The 18,771-nt window shown below is 46.4% G+C and overlaps 1 protein-coding gene across 1 annotated transcript in view; it reads left to right on the top strand.

Annotated features, from left to right (window-relative positions):
• Positions 1 to 18,771, top strand: part of LOC122733289 (vascular endothelial growth factor receptor kdr-like) — a 194,377-nt gene that overhangs the window by 55,404 nt on the left and 120,202 nt on the right. The window contains exon 2 of the mRNA XM_043973570.1: positions 5,936 to 6,035. Coding sequence (XP_043829505.1) covers positions 5,936 to 6,035 — 100 coding nt within the window. The remainder of the gene's footprint in view (positions 1 to 5,935; positions 6,036 to 18,771) is intronic.

The raw sequence follows: 18,771 nt of genomic DNA, 5'->3' as shown, positions 1-18,771 counted from the left end.
TCCCAATGTATATCAGCATCCACTCCCCAAAGTTTAGCCTTGAAGAGTTAAAGGACTTTCACAGGGTCACACAACCAAGAGGTATCAGGATTTGAATCTAGGTAATCATCCTGGCTCATCTGTCCCTTTGGCTTGCCCATAGGCAGACATAAGAGCAAACCTTTACCATTGCCTCCAGTTCTTTTACTCCCCTTTCTTCCCCCTGCATTCGGCCCTGGTGAAGTTGTTTTTGAGCTCTTCAGTTACTATGGTAACTGTATCCTTCCCATCTCAGCCCCTGGGACATCTCTCAGTTCCAGGCTAAAGCTTCTTTCCATGAAGCCCTCTGAACCCTGCCTTGCCAGGTTGTCTGGACCCAGTTCCCTTGGATTTTGCCCATCCGTTTGTTTCCTCATTTCCTGGGCAGGTGCCCAAGAGAAGGTCTACTCTTCTCCCCATCTTTTCCTTCTCCAGGTTCCTAATCACAGATTCAGAGCTAGAAAAGGCCACTCAGTCCTAAACAACCCATTTTGCAGATGAGAAAATTTAGTCTCAGAAAAGTTAAGGGACTTTCTCAGGGCTACACAAACTATTCATTTTAACTCAAATCAAAATGTGGGGTGAGATGAGATCTGGTCTTAGATCCAAGATGCTAACCAGTAAATACGTCTCTTTTTTCCCTTTTTGTTTGTTTGTTCATTTGTTTTTGCAGGGCAGTGAGAGTTAAGTGACTTGCCCAGGGTCACACAGCTAGTAAGTGTCAAGTGTCTGAGTCCAGATTTGAACTTAGGTCCTCTTGAATCCAGGGCCCGTGCTCTATCCACTGCACCACCTAGCTGCCCCAGTACCTGTCTTAATCACAATGCTTACTAGTTGCATGACCCCGGATAAGTAATTTCTTGTCTCGGAAACCCAATTTCCTTATCTGTAAAATGTGCAAAGTAATCTGTTCCCTCCCAGACTCCCAGAATGTGAAGAGAGCCATTTGTGAGCCTGTTTCCTGGGGCCACCCTAGGCCAACTCAAAGAAAATCAAAAGCCTGGGCCAATAAGGGTTGGAAAACCCGAGTGACCCTTAGATGTGGCCGGGGGGAGGGGGTTAGTGCGGGAATAGGTCACTGGCCCCCTCTTGTCTCAGGACATGAGGAGGGTCCTGCCCTGAGTCTATATCTTTCCCTGTGGCCCTCTTCTAGTCCTTTGCCTGCCCTGGGGGAATGAATTGGCCCGGATAGGAAAGAGTAGTCTCTGCCACTTATAAGCTATGAAGCCTTAGGCAAGCTACTTGCTCTTTCTAGGCCTTGGTTTCCTCCCCTATAAAAGGAGGAGGTTGGACTTGATGGCTTCTGAGGTCATTTCTAGCTCTAATTCCAGGAGGCAAGTTGCCTAGCTCCCTGGGCCTCAGTTTCCCCACCTGTAAAATGGGAGGAATGGATTAGATGATCTTTTTGGGGCCTTCCAGCTCTCGAGCCTACCATGTCAGTGATCATCTTTCCCTTCTCCCTCCTTCGTTCCCCCAAGCCCAGAGCTTGTAGCTGGATGCATCTCTCATCAGCCAAAGCAGAGGCCCCCAACAAACTGGTATTCAGGGGACAGAAAACCCAGCACTGATGAACCCTTGTCTCTCTCCTGTTCAAACAACCCTTCAGCACTGGGCAAGACAGGCTCGGGCCTGCCAGAAGACCATCCCCCACTGTTTTCCAGCTTCCTGAAGGCCTTGGAGGGTCATGAGGTCAGAGGCTTTGGACCAACATTTGACTCTTAACTCCCATCCTCCTTGACAAGTCACTTTTCTTCTTTGTCATCTTTAAAAATGGGAGACTGAGGGGGCAGCTAGGTGACTTAGCAGATAAAGTACCGGCTCTGGATTCAGGAGGACCTGAGTTCAAATCCAACCTCAGACACTTGACACTTGCTAGCTGTGTGACCCTGGGCAAGTCACTTAACCCTCATTGGCCCGGAAAAAAAAATGGGAGACTGATTCTTGCGTTGCCTCCCTCTGTCCCTCTGTGTGTGTGTGTGTGTGTGTGTGTGTGTGTGTGTGTAAAGTTCCTTGTAGCCCTTTATGATTACTCACAGGCCTGTTCTAGTAGGAGCTGTACTTTGGGCAGTACAGATCACAGCTCCTCCAGATACTTTCATCCTGTCTCTCGGTAACCCCTCCTTAAAGCATCCACCCTGTGTGCCAGCGGCATTGACTGCTCTGAGACTTTGAATGATTCCTGGACATTTGTATAGCTCCAAACAGATCTGGCATGCCCATACTCCCATCCCGTGACCTGCTCAGCTCCATTTTCCCATCACTTCATGTCCTTGGTGATATCTTTTACACCATTTCTTGTGTACAAAGGCATCCGCTATAATTGGCGGTTGTCTGTGTTGATCCATCATGCATCTTTCCTCTTGGATCACTTACAATTGTGATTCTTCCAATAGCATGGTGTTCCGTGATTTTCAGCCATTCAGCATTTTGGGGAAAATCTTTATGCCTAAGAGATGGACTTTTGTATCCCTGGGCAACTGCTTGGGATAATTGGAATGCTTTTGATCATCCCACTTTTCTAAAGTGTAATAAAAATAATTAGTCTTCCTCAATTGATAAATGGCCAAATGATGTGAATAAGCGATTTTCAAAGGAAGGGATCTAGGCTATTAATAGTCATATGGAAAAATGCCCCAGATCACTAATAATTAGATAAATGCAAATTAAAGCAGCTCTGAAGTCCCACCTCACATCCATCAGATTGGCAAAGATGACAAAAAAGGAAAATGACAAATGTTGGAGAGGCTGTAGGAAAACAGGCACACTGGTGTACTCTTTGGAGCTGTGAATTGGTCCAGCCTTTCAGGAACTCAGTTTGGAATTGTGGACAAGAAAAATCTCTAAACTGAACATACCCAGTGGCATCACTACTAATCATATACTGCCAAGAGATCCTCTCCTACTTCCTTTTTGGATAAAATACATTTCTTTACCCATTTGAGAGTATACGTACATACACCTGTCTGTTTGTCCCTTCCCTTCCCTTCCCGAAAGAGAAAAGAAACAATTTAGCAAATTAACCAATTTATCAACCAGTTCTGACAATATATAGTGCATAGTTTCCTACGTCTGCAAAATAGGGAGGGAGGGGCATTTTCTCCTCTTTTCTCCCAGACTGAGTTTGGTCATTATCATTATTCAGTATCCTGTTTTATTTCGTTGTTCTTGTTCTCATTTACATTGTTGTGGTCATTTTTCATATTGTTTCTTGAGCACTGCTTACTTGGCTTTGTATCAGTTCATATAGATCTTTCTAGGATTCTCTGTATTCATATGTATAATTTCTTATAACACAGAAGTATTCCATTACCTCTGTGGACTATATCTTATTTAGCTGTTCCCCAAGCAATGACCATCCACTTCATTTCCAGTTCTTTGCTACCACAAAAAGTGTTGTTCTGAATATTTTGGTGTATGTGGTGGAGGATATTTAATATCGCCCCTTCCTTGTAGTATATACTTATTAATGGGATCCCTGGGTCACTTTTAAAGTGTAATTCCAAAATTCTTGGGCCAATTCCCAGCTCTACCAACAATGCATGGATGTGCCCATTTTTCCACATCCCCTCCAGCATTGACTATTCCCCTCTTTTGTCATCTTTGCCAGTGTTCAGGTGTGAGATAAATCTTCAGGGTTGTTTTTTCTCTCTTTCTCTTTGTATTAGTGATTTGAAGAAATTATTTTAGTTATGACTGTTAATCATTTGCAATACAGAAGACCTCCCCTAGTTCTCCTGGCTCTTAGAGACTTCCCTCTAAGATTACTTGCCATCGGGCAGCTAGGTGGCGCAGTGGATAGAGCACCGGCCCTGGAGTCAGTAGTACCTGAGTTCAAATCCGGCCTCAGACACTGTCGCCCATTTCCCCTCAATTTCTAGTGTCTACAAAAGATTAAAGTAACTCACCCACAGCCATAAAGCACCTATGTGGCCAACTGTTCTGCCTCTAAACCTGGCTCCCCTTCCATTATACCTCAAAGAGGATTTCAGTGCTCAGAATGGCAAGAGAAGGGTCTGGGGGCAGGGCATGCAGGAGCTTCCTTCAATTTTCTCTTCAGTTAGGTAAGGATAGGTGACAGTTTCTGGGCCCTGGGCCCAGCGCCAAGACTATAGGCCCTGCTCAGGCCGGTTTGCCTGGCCCTGCCTGGCATAAGAATGGGTGGGTCTCTCTCTTGAGGCACCCAGCCTCCACCAGAGACAGGCCCCTTAACCAGAGGGTCCTGGGAGCTCTGCTGAAGAGCTGGAACCAGGAAACATCAAGGCCTGCAGAACAGCTCTGCACTTTGATAAAATGCAGATAAAATGGAAATGAAAGGCAAGCTGACATCCCAGCCCTGGGAGTCAAATGCTTGGGTGCTTTTTTCCCTCCTGGTTCATTTCAACAATGCCACCTTTCTCTTGCACTTTGATGTTTACAAAGTGCTTTCCTTGCATTACCCACTTTATAGGGGCTGCTGTATATACTAGTATCTATATTTTACAGAATAGGAAACTGAGACTCAGAGAGATGAAGTGACTTCCCCAGGGTCATAGTTGGTAGACTCTTCACCCTGGAATCAGGACTAAAAATGGCACAATGTACAGTAGAAAAATCAATGGACTTGGAGTCAGAGTACCTGGATTCAAATCCCACATCCATCACTTGCTAGCTTTTTGACCTTGGGCAAGTCCCTTCCTTTCCCTGGGCCTCACTTTCTCATCTATGAAAAAGGGAGAAGAATGACTAGATGGCTTGTGAGGTCCCTTTCAGCTCTAGATTGGTGATCCTAGGGGGCAGCTTGGTGGCACAGTGGATAAAGCACCTGCCCTGGATTCAGGAGGACCTGAGTTCAGATCCGGCCTCAGACACTTGACACTAACTGTGTGACCTTGGCCAACTCACTTAACCCTCATTGCCCCACAAAAAACCAAAACAAACAAACAAAAAAGTAAGCTGAGTATAGAGGAAAAAATACATTTAGGGGACAGCTAGGTGGCACAGTGGATTGAGTACCGGCCCCAGAGTCAGGAGGAACTGAGTTCAAATCCAGCCTCAGACACCTTGACACTTATTAGCTGTGTGACCCTGGGCAAGTCACTTAACCCCAATTGCCTCACCAAAACAAAAAAGTAGATTGGTGATCTTATGTGTGTCTTTGGGTGAGTCACTTCCCATCCCTGGGCCTCAGTTTCCTCCTCTGTAAAATGAATTGTTCCAGATCTAGATCTAGTTTGTAGACCTGGAGTTTTTTAGCCTGGAGAAGACAAGACTTGCTTGGAAGTGAAGGGCACATATGTGGAAGCTGCCTTCAAATATCTGAGGGGCAGTCTTATGGGGGAACAATCGGACCCGGACAGAGAGGCCCCTTCTGACTCCCATTCTGTGCTCCTTTGTAAGCAGCTTTGAATTCAGCAGTGTCCTTTGGGATCCTTCCAGGGCCCAATGCACAGTAGCCATTTGAGAAATGTTTGTTGAACTGACTCATCCTTCTCTGAAACAAAGTTGAGATAAGACCTGGCAGTGCGGTGATGAGAGAACTAGATTTAGGCCTCAAATTCCACTTCTGAAATTTCCAAGCTCTGGGACCTTGGGTAAGAGGCCTCTAGGCTTCAGCTTCCTTCTCTGTAAAATGAGGGACTTGGCTCAGAGGGTTTCTAAGGTCCCTTTCAGCTCTAGATCCGAGATCCTACATGTGGCTTTGCGTGAGTCACTTCACATCCCCAGGTCTCAGTTTCCTTCTCTGTAAAATGATGGGCTTGGCTCAGAGGGTCCCTTTTGGCTCCTGATCTTACTTTGTCGGAAAGCACGATTTAGCCACTCAGTCAATAAACATTTATTAAGTGTCTTTGATGAAATGATTCATGGATCTACAATGAGATGTTGGTCTATCTTATGAAGATGGATAATAATAATACATTTCCCTCTTGTCTTGGCCCAGGTCTTGCTAACAATGAAGAAGCCCTGATAAAACCCAAACTGAGTTTCTTAGGGGACCAAGTGCTGATCCCGGCTGGTTCCCCGTTTGATGTCACTTGCAGGTAAGGAGAACAAAGTCGAGGGTCAAGCCAGAGGGTGTGGGGTTCCCATAGTGCTCAGACTGACCTCAGCATCGCTATCACACCCACCATAACGAAGCTTGGGTTGTTTCCCTCCCTGCCACTAGTGGATTGAGGTCTGGCTTTGGGGTCAGGGAGACCTGGCTTCACTTCTTCGATCTCACCATGGGTCTCACTTGCGATACTGCCCGTGTGAGCTTGGGCAGATCCCTTCTCCTCCCTGGGTCTCAGTTTTATCCTTTGTAAATACAGGGTTGGACCCCCAAGGTCCCTTTTAGCCCTCTGTCTTGGATTCTGTGCGCCATCTTGCATCTCTCACTCACTCTCCCTGCATCTCAGTTTCCATCTCTGTCTGACTAGCAGCCTCTGAGGATGCTAAGGTGGGGGAAGATTATCCTATTGTAAGGCTCTACCCCCGACTCTATCAAAGGCCAGAGTCATTAGTTTAATCCATCTCTCATACACTGATCTTTGAAATGCATTTCATTGAGGATGGACTGAGTGAACACACCTTCCTGTTGATGCCCAGAGTAGCCAGAGAACCTTCCTTGGGTCATGTGTCCTCGGGAGGGGCAGCTGTCAAACCTGTGTGAACTTGCACGCTGGCCTGGCACGTTCTCCCTCTAGGGTGACGGAACCTGGGCTGCCTGGGCTCTTCTGGGCTCTGGGGCTGTCTGACTCCGCTCCTTCCCAGCCTCCTCCTCTCCCCTTCCTCCTCTCCCCTTCCTCCTCCCCTTCTTCCTCTTCTCCCCTTTTTCCTCTTTCTCCTCCTCCTCTTCCTCCCCCTTCCTCCTCCTTTCCCTTTTTCTCCTCCTCCCTCTCCAGGCTGTCTCCTTCCCATGAACCTTTGGAGAAACCCAGGAAAGAATTTGAGGCTGTGGGTTTACGGTAACTGTGTCCTTGGCAGCTGCATCCTTTCTCTTCCTATTCACTCTCTAGGAAGGAGGGAGGGGATTGTCTGCCATCCAATGGCCCATGGACAGAAGATAGTCATACCTCAGACAAAGTCCATGGGTCACAGGTACCACAAGACAGCTCTCTAAGGACCTCCAATCCCAACAGTGTGGTGCTATACTGGAGCTATAATCAAGACCTGGGTTCTCATCCCAGTTCTGCTACTTCAGTAAGTGCGATCCTTACTCTGTGACCTTGGACGTCACCTCCCCCTCTGAACCTCAGTTTCCCCCTCTGTCAAAAGAGGGGATTGGCCTGGATGGCTTCTGAGGCTCCTTCCAGCTCTAGAGTGAGGAGCTTATGATGCTGCTGTAACAATCTGCTTCTGAATCAGTGCCCACAGCTCCCTGGCACGAGCATGCATGGCATGACGGAAGCAGGAAAGTGTTGCCCTTCAAGGGATGGGGCCCTACTAAGTCGTCTTCCCACAGGACGAGCTTTGAGGCGGGCCAACAGGTGAAGGAACCCAAGTCTGAGGAGGCATGACCAGCAGTGGGCATGTTCTACCTGCTACTTCCTGAAGCTACTTCATGGCTAATGGCCCAAAGCTGCCTTGCTTGGCTTTCTTGCTAGGCTGGCCTGCACGTCCTCTGTGCTAATGAGTGCATGGCTCTGGGCCTCAGAAAGTGAGTGGGCTTTCACTCAGGCCATGGTGCTGCTTCTGCTGCCTGTCCCCCCTCTGGGCCAATGATCACACCAATAAGGGTGGAGGGAGACCTGAGCTCTGGAAGGCCCCACCCCTGCCCCTGACCAGCTGGACGATCATGCTCACATCACTGTTGGGTGAAGAGTTGGGCCAGATGGCTATCTCCGAAGTTCTCTCTGTTCCAGAGGGGAAATAGAACTGGCCCTTGGCTATCAGCTCAATGGACATGTTCAAGATTAGTCAGTCAGCAAGCCCACAAGCATTTATTAAGCACCTGCTGTGTGGGACAACAAAGAAAATAATGAGTCAATCTCTACCCTGGAAGAGCTTATATCCTACCACATGAGACAATAAGTACCTATATGTTTGTATACACACAGACATATACACACATACATACACACAAGATTGTAATAAATCTAAGGGGCAGCTAGGTGGTGCAGTGGATAGAGCACCAGCCCTGGAGTCAGGAGGACCTGAGTTCAAATCTGGCCTCAGACACTTAACACTTACTAGCTGTGTGACCCTAGGCAAGTCACTTAATCCCAATTGCCTCACTAAAAAAAAAAAAAAAGTTGATGTCTCATCATGGTGTGGATAGCTCTAGGAGACCCTTACACAGCTTTGTCTGTGGTTTTGAAGGCAGTGGGACTTCATTGAAGCCTATCGATTCAGACTGGTAGGCCCAACCAGAGCTTGTGCTCTACTGGGATAGCCTTCTAGGACTCAGGGTCCCCATACACACTGAAACATCACAGGAGAATCTTGTAACCATGTCATTATCTCATATGTAAGAAAAAATGAGAGAGGGGACTAGATAACTACTCAGCTTGGTTCTAGATCAAAATTGGATGATTCCAGGCCTCTCTGGCCTGTTCATGGGTTGCAAATGGGGTTCATCAATAGGTTCTCTGGGCCAGATGAGATTACTGGAAGAAATGGAATTCCCTAACCCGAACCACTTTGCCAGGTGGGGTAATGGGTTTATAGCACTGTAAAATGTCAGAGGAGGAAACTGAAGTCCAAAGAGGGGAAGTGATCTGCCCAAGATTACATAGTGTCAAAAGTGGGATGCTTAGTTCTGAATTGAATCATATATCTAGCATTCTTTTTATAAAGATATCATCCCTATCATATTCAACTACCACCCATGCCCTGTCTATATATACTTCTAACTACCCTAATGAGAAAGTTTTTAGGAGTTACAAGTATTATCTTCTCATGTGGGAATGTAAACAGTTTAACCTTATTGAGTCCCTTATGATTTCCCTTTCCTGTTTACTTTTCTATGCTTCTCTGGAGTCTTATATTTGAAAGTCAAAATTTTCTATTCAGCTCTGGTCTTTTCATCAGGAATGCTTGAAAGTCATATTTCATTGAACATCCATTTTCCCCCCGAAGAATGATTATACTCAGTTTTGCTGGGTAGTTAATTCTTGGCTGTAATTCTAGTTCCAAGCCCTCTGACCCTTTAATGTCAAAGTTGCTAAATCTCATGTTATTCTGACCGTGGCTTCACAATATTTGAATTGTTTCTGGCTGCTTGTAATATTTTATCTTTGAATTAGGGGTTCTGCAATTTGGCTATAATATTTCTGTAAGTTTTAATTTGGGGATCTCTTTCAGTAGGCAATTGGTAGATTCTTTCAATTTCTATTTTACCCTCTGATTCTAGAATACCAGGGCATTTTTTCCTTGATAATTTCTTTTTTGTGTGGGGCAATGAGGGTTAAGTGACTTGCTCAGGGTCACACAGCTAAGTAAGTGTCAAGTGTCTGAGGCTGGATTTGAACTCAGGTCCTCCTGAATCCAGGAGGAATCCATTGCTTTATCCACTGTGCCACCTAGCTGCCCCCTCCTTGATAATTTCTTGAAAGACGATGTCCAGGCTTTTTTTTTTACCATGACTTTCTAGTAATTTGTTAAATATTTAATAAAATATTAAATTTCAATACTTTCAAATTTATTTCTTCTGAATCTATTTTCCAGGTTAGTTGTTTTTTCAATGAGATCACATTTTCTTCTATTCTTTCATTCTTTGGATTTTGATTTCTTCTTGATAAAGTCATTAGCTTCCACTTGCCCAATTCTAATTCTTGAGGAATTAATTTTTTCAGTGAGCTCTTGTACCTCTTTTTCCATTTGGCCAATTCTACTTTTTTTTTTGCAGGGCAGTGAGGGTTAAGTGACTTGCCCAGGGTCACACAGCTAGTAAGTGTCAAGTGCCTGAGGCCAGATTTGAACTCAGATCCTCCTGAATCCAGGGCCAGTGCTTTATCCACTGTGCCATCTAGGTGCCCCCATTATGTTTTTTAAGGTGTGATTTTCTCCAGTACTTTTGTGTTTTCTTTACCAAGCTGTTTGTTCTGAGTGTGTGTTTTGATCTTCCTTGTCATCATAGTAACTTTCTATAGTCAGAATTTTTCTGTTTTGTTCATTTCCCAGCCTATTTCTTGACTTTTAACTCCTTGCTAAAGTGGGACTCTGCTTCCAGGGTGGAGGGTGTACTGTCCCAAGTTTCAGGGTGTTCGTGCAGCTGTTTTCAGTAGGGATCTGTAAGTTTTCAGTTCTCCCAAGGTGGTATGATCTAAGGAGAGCTGTGTTTACTACTCTCCTGGCTTGTGTTCTGGTCTGTGAGCTACCACAAACATTCTTTTCTGCCCTTGAACTGTGACTAGGGTCTCTGCTCCACTGTAACTGTAAGATCTAGTGTTCTAGTGCTCTCCTTACCCTGGGACTGCCCCCCAGGACTGTGAATTACTGTCCTGCCCCCACTGCCAGCAAAAAGATCCCCCTAACCTCCTTCTGACCAGTTGTTTGACCTACTTACCATCTGTGGGCTGAGATCTCTGGAAGCAACCACTGCTGCTACTGATTCAGTCGCTCCTCAGGCCTGCTTCAGGTTTTCTGGGGCCAGGTTTGTGCTGGAAAGGCCTGGATTAGATTGTGCTCCACTCTCACCTCAGTGTGACAGATCTTTCCTGCCCCCCTTGTAAGTTGTCTTGGGCAAGAAACTTGTTTCATCCTGTCCTTTTGTTGGTTCTGCTGCTCAAGAATTTATTTTGAGGCATTATTTAAAGTGATTTCAAGGGTAATTTGGGAGAGCTCAGGTGATTTCCTGCCTTTTCTCCACCATCTTCTCTGGCATTCTTTACAGTCACTTCTTTGGGCCTTATACAAATGTAAGACATGGATTTCTGGGGCGGAGCCAAGATGGCAGAAGAAAGGCAGTAAGCTCTCAGAAATCACAACATGATTGCTCTAAAGTCACTTCTTTGTCTGCCTCCATTTCCTCATCTCTAGAAGGAAGACGTCAGACTGGATGGCCCCTGAGCATTCTTCTTGCTCTAGAGCTGGTATTCTATGATGTCACCCTACCTTATTGTACCTCACTTTTCTCATCGCTCCTCTCCACCAGCCTGACAAGCTTGGTTATGATTTCCATCCAGGGCTTACCTCAAGTCCCCATCAACTTAGCCTCTAACTTAAACTTTGTGCTTAAGGCCCAAACATTGATGGCAGCTTCCTGTCCACCAACCCTCACTTCCAACCTCCCACCCCAAGTTATTCCCTAAACTAGTCCAAGAATATAAAAAGATTTATTCTCAAAAGAAACAAAAAACTACCAGTCCAGAGCCCATTCCAGCTGTCTACATGGTCTTCCTTCCCTGTGATTATATGGCGCTTCATGCCTGGCCCCACTCACTTGAAGACTTGAACAATAGGAGGAAATATATATATATATATATATATATATATATATATATATTCATCAGCACCTCTTGGCCTCTAATCTTAGATTGGAAGGGGGAGAAATTGGAGAAAGTTTAGGGCCTATTGTTTATTCTAGCCCTAAACCCAGACTGTCATGGTTGAAAGGGACCTCAGAGGCTATCTAGTCAAGTCCTACCTGGCCCAGAATGCACTTCACTTCAACAAGTGACGGCTACTGGGGCAGCTAGGTGGCGCAGTGAATAAAGCACCAGCCCTGGAGTCAGGAGGACCTGAGTTCAAATCCAGCCCCAGACACTTGACACTTACTAACTGTGTGACCCCGGGCAAGTCACTTAACCCCAATTGCCTCACCAAAAACAACAACAACAAAAACAAGTGACGGCTACATGCTGGAGATACAAAGACAAAACAGAAACAAAAACCCAAAACCCAGTCCCTACTCTCAAGAAGCTTATATTCTACTGTGTTGTGGGGAGGGGGATATGTGGAACAATAAGTATGCAGATAACTAAATATAAAGCCTATACAAAGAAATTTTGGTGTGGAAGGAATGCTTAACAATTATCGAGACCAGGAGTCTTGAGTGGTGCCTTAAGTAGGAATAGGGATTCCAAGAACTAGGGATGAGGAAGATAAACATGGCAGGCATGGAGAACAGCCTGGGTAAAGTTATGGAGGTAGGAAATGGAGTTTCATACCTAAGGGGTTGCCGAGAAGGACCTCAGAGACCATCTGGTCCAACCTAGGTGTCTCAAATTGAACAGATTCATAGATATAGGAATTTCAGATGTAGGCATCTCACACTCAGCAGGTCCAGAATAGAATGCATTCTCTTTCTTCCCAAACCCTCTCCTCTTCTGAACTTCCCTCTTATTCTCAAGGGCACTCCTAGCCTTTGAATGAGCCAGACCCACAACCTCTGGTGCTTCTTCTGCCTCACTTAGCCATCCATCAGTTGCCAGGTCTTGTGATTTCTTTATTCCTTTTTTTTTTTTAGTGAGGCAATTGGGGTTAAGTGACTTGTCCAGGGTCACACAGCTAGTAAGTGTTGATTTCTTGCTCTTTATCATCTCTCATTTACGTCCTCTTCACTCCCACAGTCACTACCCTAAGGTGCCAGGCCCTCCTTGCCTCTTACCTATACTACTATTATCCCTTCTAAATCATGACTTTCCACATTGCAACTTTCCCCATTACCATTTCATTATATCATGGGTCAGCCTACGATATTATGGGAATCTGGGGGGAGTTGAAGGCCAACAGACAATACAGAAAGAGTTTAGAAATTCAGGAATGCATAAAATATAGGTATAGTATTGTATAATATAGCCTATAACCAAATACTTAACCTAGATTTTACAGTAAGGTATTGTAAACACCACATAAGAGAAAAAGAAAAAAGAAAAAAATAATTCAGATTTCTTCTCTCCTATGAAGGGAGGGCCAAACAATTTTATGTGGATTTTTTAGAATGGGGGGGGGCTCCACACCCCTATCCCCTGAGATGTGGATGAGATAACTGTTCAGTAGTTTCCTAATTGGCCTCCCTACCTCTAGCCCCTCCCCTTTCCAATCCATCCTCCATTCTACCGCCAAGGAGATTTTCCTAAAGCATACTTCTGATCATGTCCCTCTCAACTTAGCAAACTCCAACGAGCTCCCTATTATCTCCAGATCAAGTGTCACCTTCTTGGTTCATTGTAGACTGTTCCCAATTGGGGCCCTTCTTGCTTTTTCATTCTTCTCATATTCTACTCCCTGTCATGGTGGCCTCCTTGCTGCTCCCCATGCCTTTGCACCACTGGCTGCTCCTCACACCTGGAATGCTTCCTCTCCCTGCCAACTTCTGGCTCGTAGAACCCCCAGCTCCAGGGTCATCTCCTGTAGGAGGCCTTTTCCTGTTCACCAGCTTCTGGGGCATCTCTACTAAGGTTACCATCCATCTTCTTGTCTCTACTAAGGAATACACAGTCCCATTAGAACGTAAGCACTTTGGGGGCAGCTAGGTGGCACAGTGGATAAAGCACCAGCCCTGGATTCAGGAGGACCTGAGTTCAAATCCGGCCTTAGACACTTGACACTTACTAGCTGTGTGACTCTGGGCAAGTCACTTAACCCTCATTGCCCTGCCCCCCCCCCAAAAAAAAATCAAGAAGAACATAAGCACTTTGAGAGCAGGGACTATTTTCTCTTTCTTTGTGCTCGTATGTAGTAGTCACTTAATGCCTATCATTGATCGATTGGATGCAAATTCCTACAACAACATATGTGACAAGGGGTCATCCAGCTTCTGAGGCAGCCTGAGCTGTTCCAAAGGTCTTCCTGACATCAAGCCCGAGTCATTGTTACTTTTGGGGTCAAAGAATTCAAAAGGAGGATGGATCAGCATCTCCTATTCATGTTATTGCCTGTATTTGCCCTCTAAATATTTGGAGGCAGCTTGGTGGTGTTGTGAATGAAGAGATGACCCTGGAGTCAGGAAGACTTGAACTGAGAACTGTGTGACCCTGGGCAAGTCACTTCCCCTCTGCCTACCTTAGGTTCCTCATCTGTCACATGGGGGGCTCCTCACAGGGTTGTTGTGAGACTCAAATGAGATAAGTAACATGTGAAGAAGCGCTTTTCAAACCATAAAGTGCTAGGTGGCACAGTGGATAGAACTCAGGAAAACTCATCTTCCTGTGTTCACATCTAACCTCAGACACTAGCTGTGTGACTCTGGACAAGTCACTGAACTCTATCTACCTCAGTTCCTAGGGGAAGCTGGGTGATGCAGTGACCCTGGAGTCAAGAGGATCTGAGTTCAAATCTCACCTCAGACATTTAGTAGCTGTGTGACCCTGGGCAAGTCACTTAACCCCAATTGCCTTAAACATTCAGGGCCATCTCCAGTTGTCCTGACGTATATCTTGCCCCTGGACCCAGATGGCTCTGGAGGAGAGAGAGTGAGGTTGGTGACCTTGCATAGCCCTCCCTCACTTCAATCCCATTCAGTGCAAATCATGACATCACCCCCTTGTCATAGTCCTCTTGGAGAATGAAGGACAAACAACAACAACAACTTCAGTTCCTCATTTATAAAACGAGCTGGAGAAGGAAATGACAAACCATTCCAGTGTCTTTATGAAGAAAACCCCAAATGAGGGTCACAAAGAGTTGGACACAACTGAACAGCAGTATTATTATTATCAGTTTTAGTTTATGTGATTTCGTGATAAACTATCATATACCCAAGGAGGAAAGAAATAGGCCATGTATATAGAAAGTATATAAGCTGATGAGGTTTATTGACAGACATAGTCTTTGCAGCCAGTAGAGGTCTGGGGAGGCCTGGAGATATCTGGCTCTCATGTCTATGTTCCCATTTGGATGAAAAACAGTCCTGTGGTCCCAGATTAGCTCATAAGGGCAAGGGAGTGTTGGTACCCAGTTGTTGTTTTTTTTTTTTAGTGAGGCAATTGGGGTTAAGTGACTTGCCCAGGGTCACACAGCCAGTAAGTGCCAAGTGTCTGAGGCCGGATTTGAACTCAGGTACTCCTGACTCCAGGGCCGGTGCTCTATCCACTGCAGCGCCACCTAGCTGCCCCGGTACCCAGTTTTAGTCCCAGGCATAAGCACCCACCTCCTCATTCCCCCGTGGGCCCACAAGCTTTTTAACCCTAAAAGGGTCCCATCGCTGATGCCCATTAGGCATGATTCAGTTTTTGAGTTCCCTGGCATCCTAGGCTCACAGTTGACTGAATGGGGTGGGTAGTAGAGGGTGAGAAGTCTCATCTCTCTCTCTGCTTAGGATGCTGAAATACACTGAATGTTGGAACTCACTCGCACTACTGTCCAAAGCTCCTTTCCTTGAGCTGAGCTGAATCCGGTCACACTTTTGGAAACAGGGAGAGAGAGTCTCCTAGCAGTTCAGGGTGGGGTGAGCCCAGGGGGTGCAGTAGCTTCCTGTTGATTAGGTAAGCAGGGACAACAGAGTATCCAAAGGGGTTTTTGCTCATCTCCCAACTTGCTTTGTCCATGGCCAAGGTTGGCCTTGAGGCAGGTCATCACTTGGCTAAGAGGACAATGGAATCCTTACTCGAGGGAGTTACAGTGTTCCCTTGATAACAAACAACAGTCAGTCTGTTCACTGCATGGAAGGGGGGCACTTGATGGTTTAAAATGCCCTACCCAACAGCCATAACTTTACTTATGTGAAAGCCATATTGTGGTGTGGTAGGCAGAGAGCTGGGCTGGGGCCCCAAAGACCTGGCTTCAGATCCTGCCTCACATCCTTAACTATCTAGGAGACCTCGGATAAGTCATCTAACCTCCTTGGGCCCCAGTTTCCCCCTCTGTAAAATCAAGGTTTTGGCCTAGCTGACTGCCCTTCCAGTCTCCATCTCAAATTCTAAGGCCCTGCCATTTGTGGATCCATTGTTGGAACTGGTCCTTTTTTACCTTAGAGAAGATATAGATGCCTGGGAGGGAAGGGTGTGGTATCTCCAAGTATCCCAGGGAAGGGTGGTCACATTCAAGAGAAAACAGCTTGGATTCTGTTTGGCCAGAGAGGGCAGAATTCAAAGCAAAGAGTGGAAATTGCAAAGATGTGGGCTTGTTGAAGGTGAAACATCCTGCCAATCAGAGCTCTTGGCCTGAGAATGCAGCGAGGCAGAGTGGGAACAGAGCACCAGACTTGGAATTGGGAGCAACTGGGTTCAAATCCTGCCTTATTCACTTACTACCTGTGTGACCCTGGGAACTTTCCCACTGCTTGCCTTAGTCTCTTAATCTGCAAAATGGAAGTGATGATAACAACAATAATACCCACTCCTCACAATTATTGTGAGAGTTAAATGAGATAACATAGGTAAAGGCAGCTAGGTGGTACAGTGGATAAAGCACTGACCCTAGAGTCAGGAGGACCTGAGTTCAAATTTGACCTCTGATACTTACTAGCTATTTGACCCTGGGCAAGTAACTTAACCCTGATTGCCTCTGAGAGAGAGACAGAGACAGAGACAGAGACAGAGACAGAGACACAGAGAGAGACAGAGAGATCATAGGTAAAGTGTTTCTCAAATTTTATTAGCACTTTAGAAGTGGGAGTTGTCATTATTATTGTTATTATAGCATTGTGGGCTGGGCTAATGAAATAAAGAGAGCAGCCACTATGGAGTGCCTGGAAGGGGACAGGATTTTGCTTGCCTGCCCTCAGAGAAATTCCATCAATGTGTCTATGCCTTCTTCTTTTTTTTTTTTTTTTAGTGAGGCAATTGGGGTTAAGTGACTTGCCCAGGGTCACACAGCTAGTAAGTGTTAAGTGTCTGAGGCCAGATTTGAACTCAGGTCCTCCTGAATCCAGGGCCGGTGCTTTTATCCACTGCGCCACCTAGCCGCCCCTGTCTATGCCCTCTTAAGCTGGGAGAGCGTAGCCCCTCCAGGCCTTAGAAGGCTATCCGTCCTGCCCTCCCCCCTCATCCAGGTCTATTCTGAAGGCCACTGTGCTGCACCCCATCTCAGGCTTCAAGAGCCCAGGCTTGTCTTTAGGCCCAATGGGCCACCCCTCGGTGGAAACTTAAAGAACCAATGCAAAAGATTTTTCAGGCCGTCCAGAATATTCCACAAATACCAGTTATGCCAGCTACAAGACATAGCCCTTGTTCAGGATTCGGCTGTGCTGGCCTTGGTAATCTTACCCAACATGGGCATTATTTACCTGTGTGCTGGAGAGTTCCGTTTTTAGCCAAACAGGCCTACTTCATCCCTGTTTCCCAAACTTGGGATTCCTTTGCCTCTCTTTGACTTTGGCACGAGCCTACAATGCAGGCCCCTTTTTAGCCTGTTGGAATACTTGACTGCCTTCAAAATCAAGCTCAGGTGCTAGCTTTACCTAAGACTTTTCTTTTCTTCCAACTGTTGCTCTCTCCTCAAATTCTAATCTCTCTCTGTCTCTGTCTCTCTGTCTCTCTGTCTCTTTCTCTCTCTATCTCCCTCTGTCTCTCTATTTGACTCTCTGTCTGCGTCTGTCTCTCTCTCTCCCTCTTCCTCTCCCTCTCCCTCCTCTCTCCCCCTCCCTCTCCCTCTTTCCCTCTCTCTTTCCCCCTCCCTCCCCCTCTCCTCCCTCCCTCCTCTCTCTCCCTCTTTCTCCCCCTCCCTCTCCCTCTCTCTCTCCCTCTCCCTCCTCCCTCTCTCTCCCTTCTTTCTCTCTCCCTCTCTCCTCCCTCTCCCCCCATCTTTCTCATGACAATTAGCACATGTATAGCATATACATTCTATCTTCCCAGTAGATAGAAGCCATTGGGGGGATGGGGTCTGTTTCTTTTGTGCTATTGTATCCTCAGTCCTTAGCACGATGCCTTACACTAAGGGGCATGTATGAATGCTTGCTGGATTGGACTTGATTTGCAGACCTTGTCCAGTGCCTCCAGATGCCTAGCAGGGCTCTGCTTCCTAGCGTAATGTGACAAAGATTAAGAGCCCAGGGAAATGGGTTCCCAGGGGCCAGGCTATGGAAGACGAGACAGGGAAATGAGTCAGGAGTTTGAAGAGTCCAACACACTGCTCATTTCTCCCCAGGAAGATGGCAGGGGACAGACCTTGCGTCTGGGAGTGTCACAGCTGGTTCAAGGCATGAGAATCGCCTGCCAGAGTCTCAGGGGACTCCCCAGGACCACAGTGCTACTTTCCCAGAGTATTCCCAGAACTCTTCACACAACTCTTCCAGGAAGGCGTCCTAGAGAAGACGCAGAGTCGGGAGCTCTGTGTTGGCATGAGGTAGCTTAGTGACTAGAAGGTCCTGGGAGGAACTAGAGCAGGAAGGAGCCTCTGAGGCCATTGGATTTCATTCTCATTTTACAGAAGAAGAAACTGAGGCCCAGGGAGGGAAGTGATTGGCTCAGGTTGTCGAGGTAGTGAGCAGCAGATCCCCTGAATCTGCACCACGAAGTATTGGCTTCCTTTGTACTTCTAGCATGTATGCATCCCTGCCCAGTGATGGTCACTATCGATAAACATGAATTCACCTCCCCACTCAGTGTCAGGCACAGGTGCCAGAGAAACAAAGAGTGACTACCCATAATCCTGAAAGAGCTGGGAACATGCTTATGGGCTGGAGTGCACCCTCTGGGTTCCCGTTCCCTATGTCCTGGCTTCCCGTTCCCTATGTCCTGGCTTCCTGTGCTGAATCTTCGGGGCTGCCAAACCCTTGGGGTTTCCACAGTTTCTTTCCACCCTGGGGCTTTCATGGAGGTCCCTCCATTTTTACTCCCTCTGGACAGAGGGCCTTGCAGACTTCGTGGGTCTCTGGCTCTTCTCCAAGAGACCAGAGTACTTGGTCCCTTAAGTAAGCATTGGCTTTGTGGTACACCCTCCTGGCCTTTCCTATTGGCTGCTAGGCTCCTG

This window comes from Dromiciops gliroides, chromosome X, assembly GCF_019393635.1.
Source record: "Dromiciops gliroides isolate mDroGli1 chromosome X, mDroGli1.pri, whole genome shotgun sequence".
NCBI lineage: Eukaryota > Metazoa > Chordata > Mammalia > Microbiotheria > Microbiotheriidae > Dromiciops > Dromiciops gliroides.
The sequence above is the reverse complement of the archived record's forward strand: the minus strand, read 5'-3'. Positions and strand labels throughout refer to the sequence as shown.